Source organism: Hoplias malabaricus, chromosome 18 (genome assembly GCF_029633855.1).
Source record: "Hoplias malabaricus isolate fHopMal1 chromosome 18, fHopMal1.hap1, whole genome shotgun sequence".
NCBI lineage: Eukaryota > Metazoa > Chordata > Actinopteri > Characiformes > Erythrinidae > Hoplias > Hoplias malabaricus.
In genome coordinates, this window is record NC_089817.1 from 762863 (window position 1) to 778618 (window position 15756).

The 15756-nt window shown below is 43.1% G+C and overlaps 1 protein-coding gene across 2 annotated transcripts in view; it reads left to right on the forward strand.

The window, feature by feature from the left end:
- kcnn2 (potassium calcium-activated channel subfamily N member 2) overlaps positions 1–15756 on the forward strand; it is a 51337-nt gene that overhangs the window by 24044 nt on the left and 11537 nt on the right. Inside the window, exons 3-6 of one of the 2 annotated variants that reach the window (XM_066651101.1) lie at positions 1101–1242; positions 1606–1716; positions 2922–3049; positions 11349–11357. In XM_066651101.1, coding sequence (XP_066507198.1) covers positions 1101–1242; positions 1606–1716; positions 2922–3049; positions 11349–11357 — 390 coding nt within the window. The remainder of the gene's footprint in view (positions 1–1100; positions 1243–1605; positions 1717–2921; positions 3050–11348; positions 11358–15756) is intronic. The other variant, XM_066651100.1, reaches the window with a different exon arrangement.

Sequence of the window (15756 nt, forward strand, 5' to 3'; positions counted from 1 at the left end):
CGGTTCTGTTCCCTGGTTTTCCCTGGTTTTCTCTGGTCTCTCAGCTCTGGAGCCGTTATGTGTTCTATTTGGTTTATGTTTTATTTATTCAGGATATTTAAACATGTCTTATATTCCAGTTCTAATATCTGAATATTCCTAATGACTAAGATTCAATGCTCTTTAAAGAAAGGTGTGTAATTGCATTATTGTGCTGTTACATTATGTTTATATCCGTGGTCTTAAAGTAACAGTAATATCATTTATCGCAACTATTTTTAGGACAATGCCTCAATCACAAGGAATGGCTGTTAGTGGAAGACTGGTTCACTACGTCTACGTCACTCTGTAACTCTTTATAAGTCTCTATAACTCTGCTGTGTCTGAGCTGCTGTCGCAGTTGCTTTCTGTGAATCACGTTCTGTTCCTGAGGGTGCTGTGAATGATGGGTAGTAACCTTTTAAACAGCGTTTAGAGACGCCGCAGAAACCAGGACAAACGTCTCTGGAGGCTCTCAGATCCTTCAATTAGCTTTTTAAAGGGAAGGTTACCGCAGAACTGCAGCGGCCAGACTTCCACGAACCTGTGTGAGTTACAGCAGCCAGTCAGAAGTCTTTCCTCATTTGCGTTTACATTTAGTTTCGCAGATGCTCTTCTCCTGGGCTTACAAACCGGAGGAGCACGCACCTGCACAGAGGGGCCCTGTCCTTTCACACACGTGGCACACAGCAGGAAGATTTCTGAGTCAGATTCATCCTCACAGATTAAGAAGTGTAGAGGTGGGGCGGCGTCTGTGCGACACATGCTGGGTACACGGCACGATTCTCCAGACACTTCCTGGCTCTGTTCACACAGGCACTCAGTCAGACTTTACCCTTTACCCTTTGTACTGGGTTGTTAATGTTCTCCTCCAAGCGTGTCGAGCTTCAGAGGAAGCTTGGTGTCATCATGTGATTTGAGGGAGACTTGGCCCCTCCCTGGAAATGTCTCAGTGACTAAGACTGGGGAGAAAAAGTCTCAAACAGTACACCACCGTGATGAAGTGGCCATAAAGTGAATGTACATTAGTATTATGCTGTATATTGATCCATGATGTTTGTACCCCCTGCGTGTGTTTTCAGGTACCATGACAACCAAGACGTAACCAGCAACTTTTTAGGAGCCATGTGGTTGATCTCGATCACTTTTCTAACCATCGGATACGGGGACATGGTCCCGAACACGTACTGTGGCAAAGGAGTGTGTCTCCTCACTGGGATCATGGTGAGTTCAGGAAGAGGTTTCACTTCTTTTCAGACTGTTTCTTGTGGTATTAGCAGAACTAGCTAAAGCTAACCAGGTCTGTGGGCCGAATTTCTAATGCAGCTAGTTGTTTTAAAGGACTGACAAATAAATATAAGTTGTACAGGACACAAATGAATACAAAACCAAGTCTGTATTTCAGGAAAATAAGGCAGGATTTGAGCGGATTTGGCACTGTTTTGATAACGAATGTCATGAAAGTATTGTGATTTCTAATGAATCCAAGCCCAAAATCATTCATTGTGTTGTTGTGGGACTCGGTTTATTTGGTTGTGTTTTGATTTGATTTGGTTTATTTTGTTTTGTTTGTTCGCTGTGCCTCAGGGCGCCGGATGCACTGCTTTGGTGGTGGCCGTGGTGGCAAAAAAACTGGAATTAACCAAAGCCGAAAAACATGTTCATAACTTTATGATGGACACGCAGCTGACGAAAAGAGTAAGTGAACTACGGGAAAGCAGAGTGAACGGAAGGGAAGTGAAGTGAACTAAAATGATGTGAAGTAAAAGGTGAATCGAAGCAAATGAAGTGAAGTACAGAGAATTCAAGTGAAATGAAGCTAATTAAAGGGAAGTAAGTGAACTAAAGTGAAGTGAAGTGGCCAGCGAAGTGCTGGTGTAGTAAAAACACAGGGACTAGTTGATGATTGACGAGCGATACATAGATGCTAGTGATTCTGGGATCGATAGCAGGTCGATGGTCAGGTCTCAGCGCCAGCTGTGTGTCAGATTAGAGCTCTGTATTTACAGCACAGTCCAGGGAGTGTCCTTCCCGTGGGAAGTCCTCTTTTATCCCAAATGTAATTGAAGAGCTGAGACATGTTTTGGGTCAGAAGCTTGTAGTTTTACACAACAGCTACGAGGCTAATGTTGCTAACAAATTGGCATGACCTTTTTCCCAAAAAGCATGTGGACTGAGAGGGATCCCCGATTAACTAAATATATATACGCTTTTGGTCGTTTTTAAACACTAGCACATGCTAACATTGCTCAACACTGGATTTACAACAGAGGTGGCTTTAAAATTTTAACCATTTATATTTATCATTCGCATTTACTCTTTAGTACAATAAGCTCAGGACCCCCACAGAGCAGGTGTGATGTGGTGGTGGATCATTCTCAGCGCTGCAGTGACACTGATGTGGTGGTGGTGTGTTAGTGTGTGTTGTGCTGGTGTAGAGTGGATCAGACACAGCAGTGCTGCTGGAGTTTTTAAACCCCTCAGTGTCTGGACCGAGAACAGTCCACCGACCAAAAACATCCAGCCGACAGCGTCCTGTGTCACTGATGAAGGACTAGAGGACGAGCGACACACACTGTGCAGCGACAGATGAGCTACTGTCTCTGACTCTACATCTACAAGGTGGACCAACGAGGGAGGAGTGTCTCACAGAGTGGACAGAGAGTGGACACAGGGTTTAAAAACTCCAGCAGCACTGCTGTGTCTGATCCACTCTACACCAGCACAACACACACTAACACACCACCACCACGTCAGTGTCACTGCAGCACTGAGAATGATCCACCACCACATCACACCTGCTCTGTGGGGGTCCTGGTCAATGAAGAAGCAACAGAGCAACAGATGGACTACAGTATGTAATTGCAGAACTGCACATGATAATGTTCCTTTCTCTGCCGCAGGTGAAAAACACGGCTGCTAACGTTCTCAGGGAGACCTGGCTCATCTACAAGAACACCAAACTGGTGAGGAAGATGGACCACGCCAGGGTCAGGAAGCATCAGAGGAAATTCCTCCAAGCCATTCACCAGTACGTAGCCCCCGTCCCCTCCAGTTTAGCACACGTGTCCTTCACAGTGTCCTGTCTTCTCTGTGAGCGTCCAGTCTTCTGTGTGAGGACACGCAGCTGAAATCTGAATTGTTTGACACCTGTAGCTGAGGGAGGCAGGTTTACTGGAACAGATCAGGCCTTTCCTCAGGAGTTTCTGCTCGTTCTGAGGTTGGATTTGTGGTGGTCTTATCTCTATAAGATACTGACTAATGCTCCTCATGTTGGATTTAATACACAGCGTGGCCAAAAGTATGCAGACACCAATAGATATAACAGGAGTTTGTCCTGTGTTTGCTGCAGCAACAGCTTGTATTCTGGGGTGGGTTTATACGAGCCCTTTGACAGTATTCAGCCACATTAACATTAGTGAGGTCAGGCACTGCCTTTGTAGAATTTGTTCTGGACCAGAGCTGTCATCTGGACCTCCGTCACTCCAGAGAGGATCCAGTTCCACTGCTGCACAGCCTGGTGCTCGGGGGCTTTATTTGGCACTGAGCATGAGTCCCTTAGGATCATGTGCAGCTGCTCTAGACATCCTTCACAAGCGTAAAGTAGAGGATATCTGTGATTATAAGGGGTGTCTACAAACTTTTGGACACATAGTGTAGCTTTCCTGACATAGTGCAGATCAGATGTAACCCTGTGTGTTATTTGTAAAGCTTCAGTAAGTGTGATCAGACGCATTACAGCAAGGCTGTGATGGAGAGAGTGCTGTAGAAGTGCTGTACAATGTTGGATTTATGTTTGCTTTGCTTTTAATGACGTTATAACATCGGAAGCTTTATTTTCAGACTATTTTTTAACAGTAAATGAGTGTAAGAATGTCATGTTTGTGTATCTCAGCTCTGAGACCATGGAAACTCCCAATGATTCTCAGAGTGAGCCCAGAATGAGCTGAAAGTGAGCCTAGAGTGAGCTGAGAGTGAGTGTGTGAAGGAATGTGTGAGTGTGTGCAGAGTGAGCCTTGAGGAAGCCAACAGTTAGTCCAGAATGAGCTGAGAGTGAGTTGGCGATGAGTCGAGAGTGAGCTGTGAGTGAGGTCTAAAGCCTGAATCCTGGATTGCTCAGTGATTCACAGTCATCCGTAATTTCTCTTGACGTTTATACAGCGTCTAAAAGCCGCACTCGCTCAAATCCACACTTCATTACTTGGAGATGCAGAAGCAGAAATGCTCTCAACCCTTGTGTGTGTGTGTGCGTGTGTGTGTGGGAGCGTGAGTTGGCACAGTTGGCATTCATTTACTTTTCGTCTTGAAGGCTGGCGTTTCGAGGACACGTTCATGAACCGTCAACAGAAAACGAAAAAATGAATCATTCATTCCCTTAGACATTAATTCTGAATCATCCTGATCAGACACTGGGATATGAATCAGTGACTCAGACCTGACTCATGACTCTCAAATCACTCTCTGACCCTTCAAACGAATTGTGACTCGACTCCCTAATACGTCCCTAAATGACTCCCTACATGGCTGTCCTCATGACAACACAAACTGCCCCTTGTGTTTGTTTTCGTTCAGATCCTCCGAGTCTTTTAAGGTGGAGCGGTGTGAAGCGAGTGTAGCTTGTTGGTGGTTGAAGTGTAACTTGTCTGTAACCCTTATCCAGTTCAGGGCGACGGTGGGTCCGGAGCCTACCCAGAGTCTCTGGGCACAAGGCGGGAACACACCCTGGAGGGGGTGCCAGTCCTTCACAGGGCGACACACACTCACACATTCACTCACACACTCACACCTACGGACACTTTAGAGTCTCCAATCCACCTACCAAAGTGTGTTTTTGGACTGTGGGAGGAATCAACAAAAATAAGTCAGTGTTAACCACCTATGGAGCAGGAATAGAGCAGCATCCTCATCTCTGTTCATGTTTCAACATTCAGAGAGAGAACACCTGAGTCGTTTTGGACATAGACACGTTTATAGAGCCAGGGTTGTGTATAAACAACGGATCTTTTTTCAGTGAAAAGACTGGAGACCAGAAAATGGTGAGGAAACATTCTCAGAATTTTATAAAGTGTTTTGGATTAAAATCGTGAACAGCACCTTTAATGGATTCAGACCCTGAACTCACATCCTGAATCAGACTCACTTTTAAATGACTCGTCACTTGATTCAGACCTTCATTTATATGAGACTGCACTTGAACGACACTCAGCTCGACCTGCTTGGACTGAATGTAACCTATAGCAGGGTGTTTGATTATCTGTAAAATCTGATCACATCTCACTGTCAGAAGACATCCCTCTGAGACATCAGCTGGACATTAAAGTCACTTCAGCCGAAGCCCAGTGTTATTTACCTCTGCTTTAAAAAAAATCGTCAGACGGAGATAAGTCGCGCTGACAAAGAGGGTGAGGCCTGAGGGACGGCAGAGCAGAGGTTCACACAGAAACGAGGGGAAACTGATCCGAGATCAGAAACATTTCTGAGAAAACTGGAGAACTCTCCGGATCTTGTCCTGATCTCGTGTGTCCTGCCATCGCCCTGCTTCAGTTTTCATGACCACAGCATTTTCACCTGCTTTCATTCTCTCTCCTTTCACATTCAGACTCTCTCTCTCTCTCTCTCTCTCTCTCTGTCTGTCTCTTTCTCGGTCTCTCTCATTCTCTCTCTCTGTCTCTCTCTCTCCCTGTCTCTCTCTCTCCCTGTCTCTCTCTCTCTCTCTCTCTCTGTCTCTCTCTCTGTCTGTTTCTCTTTCTCTCTCACTCTCTCTCTCTGTCTCTGTTTTCACACCCTCTGTACATTTCTGATAAAACTGTTTATTTAACTCTCATCCTCTGTTCAAACTAATCTCTCTCTCTCTCTCTCTCTCTCTCTCTCTCTGTCTCTCTCTCTCTCTCTCTCTCTCTCTCTCTCTCTCTCCGTCTCTCTCTCTCTCTCTCTCTCTCTCTCTCTCCCTCTCTCCCTCTCTCTCTCCCTCTCTCTCTCTCTCTATCTCCCTCTCTCTCTCTCTCTCTCTCCCTCTCTGTCTCTCTCCCCCTCTCTCTCTCTCTCTGAGCTGTATATTTGGTGATGATTTTATCAGCAGTGAACTGTGTGGTGTTTAAATAATCTCCGCTGTAATGTGTTTCTGACTCGAGGGAGATGTGTGTTGTGTTTGAGGACACGGCTGAAACACTGTAAAAGCAGTTTGAAAGTTTGTGGCCTGAGTTGAGCGGATGTGGAACATGGAGCGAAAGAGCAACGGCGCGACAGTGTTTACAATTCACTCTGTTCCAATTCACACAGAGAGCGAGTGACGGAGAGAAATAAGGTTAAGAGCAATAGAGAAAAAGAGAGGTGAAAGAACACTAAAGAAAGGAGGGAAACCTAGTAACATGCAGAAAAAAGGGGAGACAGAAACAAGAGTGAGAAAGAGAGACAGAGAAGAGATGAAGAGAAAAAAGGAAAACGATAGATTTGGAGGAAAGATAATAGAGATAGAGAAGGGAAAGGGAGAAAGAAGGAAAATGAATGAGGCCAAGAAACAAATTAAATAAACAAATAAAATTATAGATTTGTGTTTTGACATGCTACACATGCTTCAGCTCTAGGTGGTGCTGCTCTGTGTGTTTTCATGGCTTACCGCTCTGTTACTGAGCTGTTGTCGCTCTTAGACGCTGCTGTTTGACAGTAAGAGAGCCTACAGTTGGCTGGGGCAGCTCTAGCAGAAAGTGAACCTACTGACCCTCGAGGGTCATAAATCACTTCAGCAGCCCACGTTCACTTCTCATTGTTTCAGCTTGTTTTTACAGCACTCCTTCCTCCGACAGCTTTGATTTACTATGGAAAGTCGATATCCGCATTTATTCAGTGACATGCTAACTTATGCTAATCGCAAGCAGCCTTCTTGCTGTTTCAGGGCAGATTTAGACATCCTCTCCTGATACGTCAGAGTGAGTTAGTGCCACTTTCCCAGCTCTTTCCGAGGCTTGGGAGCAGAAGGAAAATGCCAAGAGTGAGCAGTCGTACTCTTGTCGTACTCATTAGCGAGCTGGCTAACGTCCAGTCGGGATGCATACATCACACGCTACAGTAAAAGATTAATGGGCAAAGTGCCATGGCTCGATAATGCATTTTATTTTTTACTTAGAAATAATGTATTTTTGTCCTGTGGGTATTGCTGTGTGTGTATGTGTGTGTGTGTGTGTGTGTGTGTGTGTGTGTGTGTGTGTTCACAAGTCAATAAGGCTAGCATGTTTAGCCTTATGAGTGTGTTTTGTCACTGTCAAGAAAAAGCATCTCTATTTTTTCGATTTTTTTTCCCACATCATTTAAACACAGGAGTAAACTGTTGCATTGTGGGGAAACTTTCATGAAAAATAGACCAATAGAAAAGCTTCAAAGGATACTTTGAATTTTCTCTCCATAGTTTCCTTGTAACAGTCTTCCTGTTTCTACAAAGACTGTTCCTGAATTTACATGCTAACAGATGCTAGCGCCTTATTAGCCTAATTATGTAAATGACAGCATGCTAATTAGAAGACATTAGAATTCACCTCTCGTTATAAACATTAGTAATAAGTCATTCCAGCACCTTCATTTCAGAAGTCTCATACAGCACTGCCCAGCAGTGAGCTCCTTTAGGTCCCTGTCCATTTTTGGGTTCTCATTGTAGTTTTACAATCACAGAACGTAGTCCATGTTTGCTCTGCATACTTTGTTAGACCCCTCTTTCCCCCTGTTCCTCAGCGCTCAGGACCCCCACAGAGCAGGTGTGATGTGGTGGTGGATCATTCTCAGCGCTGCAGTGACACTGACGTGGTGGTGGTGTGTTAGTGTGTGTTGTGCTGGTGTAGAGTGGATCAGACACAGCAGTGCTGCTGGTGTTTTTAAACCCTGTGTCCACTCTCTGTCCACTCTGTGAGACACTCCTCCCTCGATGGTCCACCTTGTAGATGTAGAGTCAGAGACAGTAGCTCATCTGTCGCTGCACAGTGTGTGTCGCTCGTCCTCTAGTCCTTCATCAGTGACACAGGACGCTGTCGGTTGGATGTTTTTGGTCGGTGGACTGTTCTCGGTCCAGACACTGAGGGGTTTAAAAACTCCAGCAGCACTGCTGTGTCTGATCCACTCTACACCAGCACAACACACACTAACACACCACCACCACTTTAGACAAAGCAGTGCTGCTGGAGTTTTTAAACCCCTCAGTGTCACTGCTGGACCGAAAATAGTTGAGAGTGTCCTGTGTCCACTGACGAAGGACAAGAGGACGGCTGACACATGAGCTACAGTCTCTGACTTTACATCTACATGTCCTACATCTACTGCTGCGGTGTTCAGAGGCGCTGTGCTCTACACTCCTCCAGCCGAGGCAGAGTTGGAGATTAATTCACGAGGCGCGGTTCAGCACTATGTGGCGCTGCTCTGTGAGTTTGTGTTGACTGGGCCGACTGTAGCAGGGCAGATGTTTCTGAGTTGCCGCGGTAAAGAAGGCGTGTCTCTTCCTCTGTAAACGCTGGGCAGATTTCTGACCCAACTTCTCCTTTGGGAAAACTGGCCTTGTTCCAGAGTCATAAAGATTCATGATGAAGTGGAGGCTCCAGCATTTCATCAGTGTTTTGGCTCTTCATCACACTCTCTCCTTTCTTTCTTTCTTTCTTTCTTTCTTTCTTTCTTTCCTCCATCTTCATTTATTCTCTTTCTATCTGTATTTCCCTCTCTACCTCCCTCTCTGTCTCAGTCTTTTACCCTCCACTCCTTTAATTTTGTTTTCATCGGTTTGATTTCTTCTCTTTGTTGTTTTTCTATTCTCTCTATCTCCTCGTTTTCCTTCTCAATTTTACTTAGTTTCCCCTTCTCTCTCTCTCTCTCTCTTTCTCTCTCTCTCTCTGCTGTATTTACCCAGTACCCATTGATTTCCGTCTCTCTGTCTCAGTCTCTCCATCATTCTGTCTCTCCGGGCTGGAGCCCACGTTTGTTCAGTGTGGAGAGAGATGGAGGAGAGCAATATTTCTGCCTGCTGAATATGAAGGGGTGAGGACGACAGTGAATAGGTGATTGAGTGAGTGTGTAAGTAGGTTTGTGAGTGAGTGAGTGAGAGCATAACGTATGTAATTAACTTTTTATGACTAGATGAAGGTATTTTTACCCCTCAGTCATTTCTGTTGCCCCACCCAGGTCTAATTAGTCCTGTGAGTGATTGTTCAAAAAGAGAGAGAGAGGGGAGAGAGAGAGAGAGAGAGAGAGAGAGAGAGAGAGAGAGAGAGAGAGAGAGAAAGAGAGAGAGAGACAGAACAGCTGGCCTCAGATCAGCTGGGGTTTAATAGGAGCAGGAGCTGATGACAGGCTGCGAGGACGAGGAAGAAGAAGGGATGAAGGTTACCTGTCCTAATGTCTCTGTGACACCAGGGGAACTGTTTGGAAGTGAGAAAGACAGAGTGGGAAGGTGAAAGGAAGAAAGAGAGAGAGAGAGAGAGAGAGAGAGAGAGAGAGAGAGAAACAAAAGTGTGAGAGAGAAAGACAAAGAGATGAAGAATGAAAGAGAGAGAAAGGAAACAGAAAGAGAAATGATGACCGAGACAAGGGCAGGGTGTGTCTGTTCCTTTAAATGATAATGAGCCGCTCGCTGTTCACCCCGACCCCGAGCGCACAGCAGTGAGGAGCGAGGAGCAGAAGCTCTGGTTTTTAGCCGTTTTCACTCTGTTCTCTTTCTTCTCCGTTTTTACTCAGTGCTCTTATTTCTCCGCGCTCGTTGTTTAATGAATTATGAATTTTAAATATTACAAATTTTAAAGATGAACCATTAATTGCTAAAGAAGGCAAGGCTTTCTCAGAAATCCTTGAATGGTCAGATCTCTGTATTCATGAGGCCATTAATATTAAACAGTGTGTGTGTGTGTTTGTGTGTCTATGTGCCTCGAGTTCTGACATTGTCTGATTGTGGTGTGCTGTAATTGAAGACTGTATGTGAGTGTGTGTGTGTGTGTGTGTGTGTGTGTGTGTGTGTGTGTATTTGTCCATATACCACCTGCTGCGTCTCTAAGGAGTAGTTAGTGAGAGTCTGGGTCAGAGCACACACTCCGGTATCACTTGGTTTTAATGGAACACACATTGATTAATGCAAATTGTGATAGTGGTTTTCTTTTGTTTATTGAAGCTCAGTGTGTGAAACTCACTCTGACATATTCAGTCCTTCGTCAACCAAAAGGCATTAGACATCAACTGAAACGTCTTGCCCTTTTACAGCTCTAAAAATTCACTTTAGAATACGGAGCAAATTGATCCCGGGCGATGCCCCCCCCCCCCCCCCCATCCCTTCCCTCGTGTTTCTACCCAGCACTGGCACGTGTCTGCTGCTGATCACAGTCCAGTGTGTTAATCTGTTCAGTGCTGTTCCATTAGCTGTAGTTCGAAAAGGAGCGTGGGTTGCCATCACTGAAGCATAAGATTAGCCCCATCCTCCAGAGGCATGTGGCACTGGCTGAGATCAGGGGAGACTCCCTGACGAACTAATAACCAGAGGAAAACTCCAAAACCGAGACTCGCTCTAAAGTAATTAATCAAACACTGCTGACGTTACAGAGAACCTAAAGGGTTAGAATATTCCCAGTTTTGCTCTAATTTAATCTGTGTTTAATGTTTGTTGGTAAAGCAGCAGGCAGGAGGAGTCCAGTGTGGTTCTGTAGATACGCGCAGCGCCAGAACAAGCCCAAACATTTCTTTTATATATATATATTTTTTTTTTTTTAAAAAAACAACCTACAAACCATTTTGTTTCTTGTCCAGTTTTACTAGGGATTTTAAATATGTTTTATAAATGCCACCCAGGCTTTTATTGGGGGCTTTATAGGTCTCACCTCATTCGAAGAGAAAGGAGCCAGGTTTTGTGGGAGTGGAAATAATAACCCGGCGATGCCAAGATGTTATTCATACTTCGTTTACCATTCGATACACCTCCATGTGTGCTCCATTAGCGAAGGTCATGCAGAAAAATACGTCACTGCAGCGTTTCCATTCTGTGTAAGACAATAACTCATCAGTGGCAAGGGTTTTTAATGGTATTGGCACCCGCTTGAGTGAAGGGATTCTGTGCCAATTTGGCAACGTGGGATGAACCGTGTACCTAATGCCAGAGAGATTTTCTCTCTGTGGTTTTGAAGGGGTTATTAATACAACATAACAGAAGGAATAATTTGATAAGAGTGGTGTGTGTGTGTGTGTGTGTGTATCTGTGTGTGTGTGTTTGTGTATGTGTGTATTAACTGATCATACCACATTTGAACTGATGTTGCGATGATTCATTTGTCTGTTTTTATGTTCCTTTCTTTCCTATTTGTGTCGACACAATGCCATAGAGCCCGGAAGTAAGTCCCTCCGCCCCGGCCTCCAGATACACACTCTGCTGTGTGCATGCGACTGAAAGCTTGTCTTTCTACCCAACGATCTGAGTCCGCACCACTACTCAACTCCCTCATTTGATAAGTGAAATTCATACTGGCTTTTATTACTCTTTATTTACTAACACTGATTTTATCACCATGGAAACTACCACCCAGGGCTCCTTTTGGTTTTAGGGTAAACGCACTACAGTTCAAAAGCTTGGAATCACAACAAATATGAGCCAATGTCAAAATCGGATGTATTTAAAAAGCATGTTGTTATAATATCAACGTTACGTACGCATTTATAAAATCCTGATACTGACAGAACGTTTATTAACGCAGTAAAGGATGAGGGTCACGGTACGATGGCGGTGGCAGTAACCTAGTGTCACATACATCAACAACAACATACATCAATAAATTAGAATAGACACAAATAAGGGTCAATAAATCTCTAAATATTATAAATGAATGTGCATCCCAAAGTTAAACTGATTTAGTTCAAATAAATGTATAACACAAACCTAATATAATATTTTTGGACGATGACCAGAGCTGTAGATTACGAGAAAACTGCGCAGTATCAACTGATATTAGCTGTTTATTTATTTTATCAGTAAGTCAGTGTAACATCACATTTTGGCGTCTAGTTTTTAACATACTCAGAGGTACTTAATAATAACAAGCTATAATAATAATAATAATAAGTGATTCCAGTTTTTGAACAGTGTTTTTTGTAGAAGCTTATTTGCAATTTTTTTGAATTCATATTTAACTTTTACACATCCACTTTTCCTGAAAAAAATCATTGCACTTTTCCAGTTTCTCTTTCATAAACACACAACTGCAACCCAGGTTTTTATATAATCACACTTTTAAAGCATACATTTTTTTTTTCGAAATGAATTTCAATTATTAATGAAGGAGGGTCTTTTTCCTGCCATTGCTGCATGAGTGTGATGATTTGAATCCTTTAATCAGATCAGACACTGATTAAACTCGACCTGACTTTGCTTCCATGAACCAAAGGATGACTGCTAAAGCTAAAATAGCTAAAGCTAAAGCTCTAGAGTAGCCCTCTGTTTAATTACACACTGCCTTTCAGTCCTCTAAAACACCACGTGGTTCATCTTTGGGCTTGTGGAACCAGATCTGTGTCTGGAGATCCATCTGCCTCTGCCTTTCCTTCCATATTTTCTCCCTCTGTGGCCTTTAGGGCGAGACGTCTAACAGAAATGTGTAAACACTGAATAACTTCAGGATATTCAAATTAGGGGAGCAGTGTTGCCAGTATTAATCACATAATCACAAATTTCAGACACCACGAAATCCAGAATCATTCTTGAGTATGAGTAGTTTGTGCAGTTTTTGACAAATGTAGTCAATCAACAAATTCATGTTTGGTGTCTGAAGTTTTAGCCACAATGCTAATGTAGCTACATATTTGCAAACAACATGACTAAATCATCATGCAGTGACCTCAAACTGTGTACTTTGTTGAATAATCTCAATAGAGTTGAGTAGACTTGTTACTCTAATGGCATTGTTTATAATACTTAACATATAAACAAAGACAAACGTGCACATTGATGCTAACACTGTTTTTAGCAAACCTGTGTGCTTTTGTCCAGGTTTTATAGACAACAGTGTGTTATGCAGTGTCAGTGACCACATTAAGAAGTCAAAAGGTTATTTACAACTCCACACAGTGTGAGATGTGTGTGTGATGATTTTAGACATGCTGCTAATCACTGTTAGCTAATTAGCCGTAGTAGACTAGTGTAAAGCTAAACTGGCAGAGTATAAACTGCTAATTAGCTTGCTGCATGTAACATATAATTCTTTTATATTATACATAAATAACAAATTAAGACACCAATATGCCTTAACTGATCAACTACATTAGGATTTTAGTGTTTGTTATATGTTTATGGAGCCCCACTGGTGACATGTCTTCTAAATAAACCTGATGACTTAGCAAAGCATTGGTGTCCCTAAATCATAATAAACTGAGGGAGCTAGATAGTTAAGTTGACTCGACCGTCACAGTTAATTATCTCACATCTTGCTAAGTGATGGCCATGACTAAATTATTACTAAAGTCATTGCCACAACTTGAAATGAAATATGCTTAAAATTTGCCACATATTTGTTTAAAATTAAGTGCACATTTAGTAGCTCATTTGGGGGGAAAAGAAAGTGTACAGAAAGTGTACTATTTTTGAACGCCTAATTTGTACTAAATCATTTCTAATTTGTAATTTTAAATTACATTACGTTAAACTTAATATACTGTATACTGTGTGTGCTAGTCATATGTTAATTCTGCATCTCTGTAAGAACACTTTATATATAGCATAAGTTTTATTAGTGATTATTTTGACAGGGTCTGATTATTTGTTTATATTTGTGATTTTATTTTATATTTTTTTAATACTTTAAGCTCATCTAATGGGTTTTAGAGTTGAGGCAGTCATCTCAGAGAAATGTATTTCACTTGACTAGGTGACCAGACTTCCTCTTTTACCCGGACATGTCCTCTTTTTTAGACTTAAAAAAATGTCCGGGCGGAATTTCACAAACGTCCGGGATGTTGTTTTTTCTAGAGCTTACATAGAACTTCGAGAAGTTTCATTCACAAACTAGTCCCGCCCCTCCCCTACTCCGATTGGTTCGCTTGAGTGAGAAGGGGGCGTGGTGAAGTAGCCTAAAATCTTCTGATTGGACGGTCTGACTGTAGAGCTACCGTTATTGGTCGATAACCGTCTCTGTAAAAATTTAATTGGTCAGTCTGCACGTCAGTAGTCGTCCACCCCTGACTTGACAAAATATTACAGACTAGTACACTCAGTGTATATAACTTAATATAATTTAAATTACATATTAGTAGTGATTCAGTACAAATTAGTGTTTCCAAAGGAACATAACTTAAGTGTGCTTTCTTTCTGACAAAAGTCAGCGTGTGTCACGTCAATGCTAGAAGCTAACGCAGTGCAGGGAATCAATCTCTGTCAGGGGAGGAGTCTCAAAACAAAAAGATAGTGCCATGGGGAGCTCTGTTCAGGAAGTAGCGCACTGTAGAACTTGAAAGCACATGTCAAGCTTTGCTTATAAACATCACTTTCTTCTGAGGTGTACTGCTCTCTTAAGTTGGGTACATTCATTATTACCAGGAGGGCTCCTTTTAAATCAGATGTTTGGAGAACAATGACTTTTATCTACATTCCTAAAGAGCTAGTAATCAACGTGTTAATTGATGTGTTACTGATGAGTTCAGCTCGGATCCAGCAGGTGGCGCATTAAAACGAGTGCTGCAGTCTTCAAAGTGGGCAGTTAAGACCTAGTGGGAAAGAAGTTTGTTGGCTCAGTGTGTGTGTGTGTGAGTGTGTGTGAGTGTGTGTGTGAAGGTCAGAAGAAGCCTGAGGATGCTCCTGCATGCCATCCCCCCCAACCTCCCTCCACTCCTACACACACCAACCCACGCCATTCTGCTTTTTGGCCCAGAATACATTTCTTTCTCTCTCACGCGGCCAGCAGGAAACAACACGGCTCAAGTGCCCCCCTCCCTGTAAATTAGACACTAAAAAAAACACAAACGTGAATAAAATTCCCCTAAACGCAGCACATTTAACACCAGTGCCACCCCCTGAGCCATGAGGATAACATCTCAGGCTCCTGTCCGTGAACAGACACGAATAGATGTGAATAGATATGTACCCATGTTGCTGCGATGAAGAACAACATGATTAATGAGCCCTTCAACGCGTAGGAGTGCTGTTCATAAACTCAGACGCCTATTAAAGCTGGACACAAACCGTGTGTGTAGTCAATAACTTGAACAGCACACCCAATGGTCTGTGAGAGACTTTATCTCTGTGATAGAAGCATCCGGCTGTGAAATGAACATTCAGACTTTGAAATGCCCATCTGCCCAGCAGGATTAAAGGCACAGTCTCTCTCCTGATTTGCAGCAGTAATGATCCTGTTTACACTCTGCATTTAAATGTATCTGTGTCTGGATGGTGTCCGTCTACGTGTTTAAAAGGTAAGTGTGATCAGAAAGGGTCTGAACCAGTGGATTTAGAGCACACAGTGACCGCTTGCAGTCGTGGTTAAACCCAGAACGTCTCAGTGATGTGAATGAATAGGTTGTTTTTATTGCTGCTGTGGCTCTCAGTGGTAAATGATAGGGTTAAAAACTCAGTTACACTTTTCTGCAAAATGTCATTGGATTCTGATGGGGGAGCAGTGGTCTAATGGTTAAAGAAAGAGGGCTGAAAGGGTGGTAGGTTTGATTCCCACGAGCGGCAGGAGAACTGAGGGATGTGGGAGTTGAAGGAACAGCACTGTCCTCCTCCTCAGTCAATCTGATAGAGTGTGT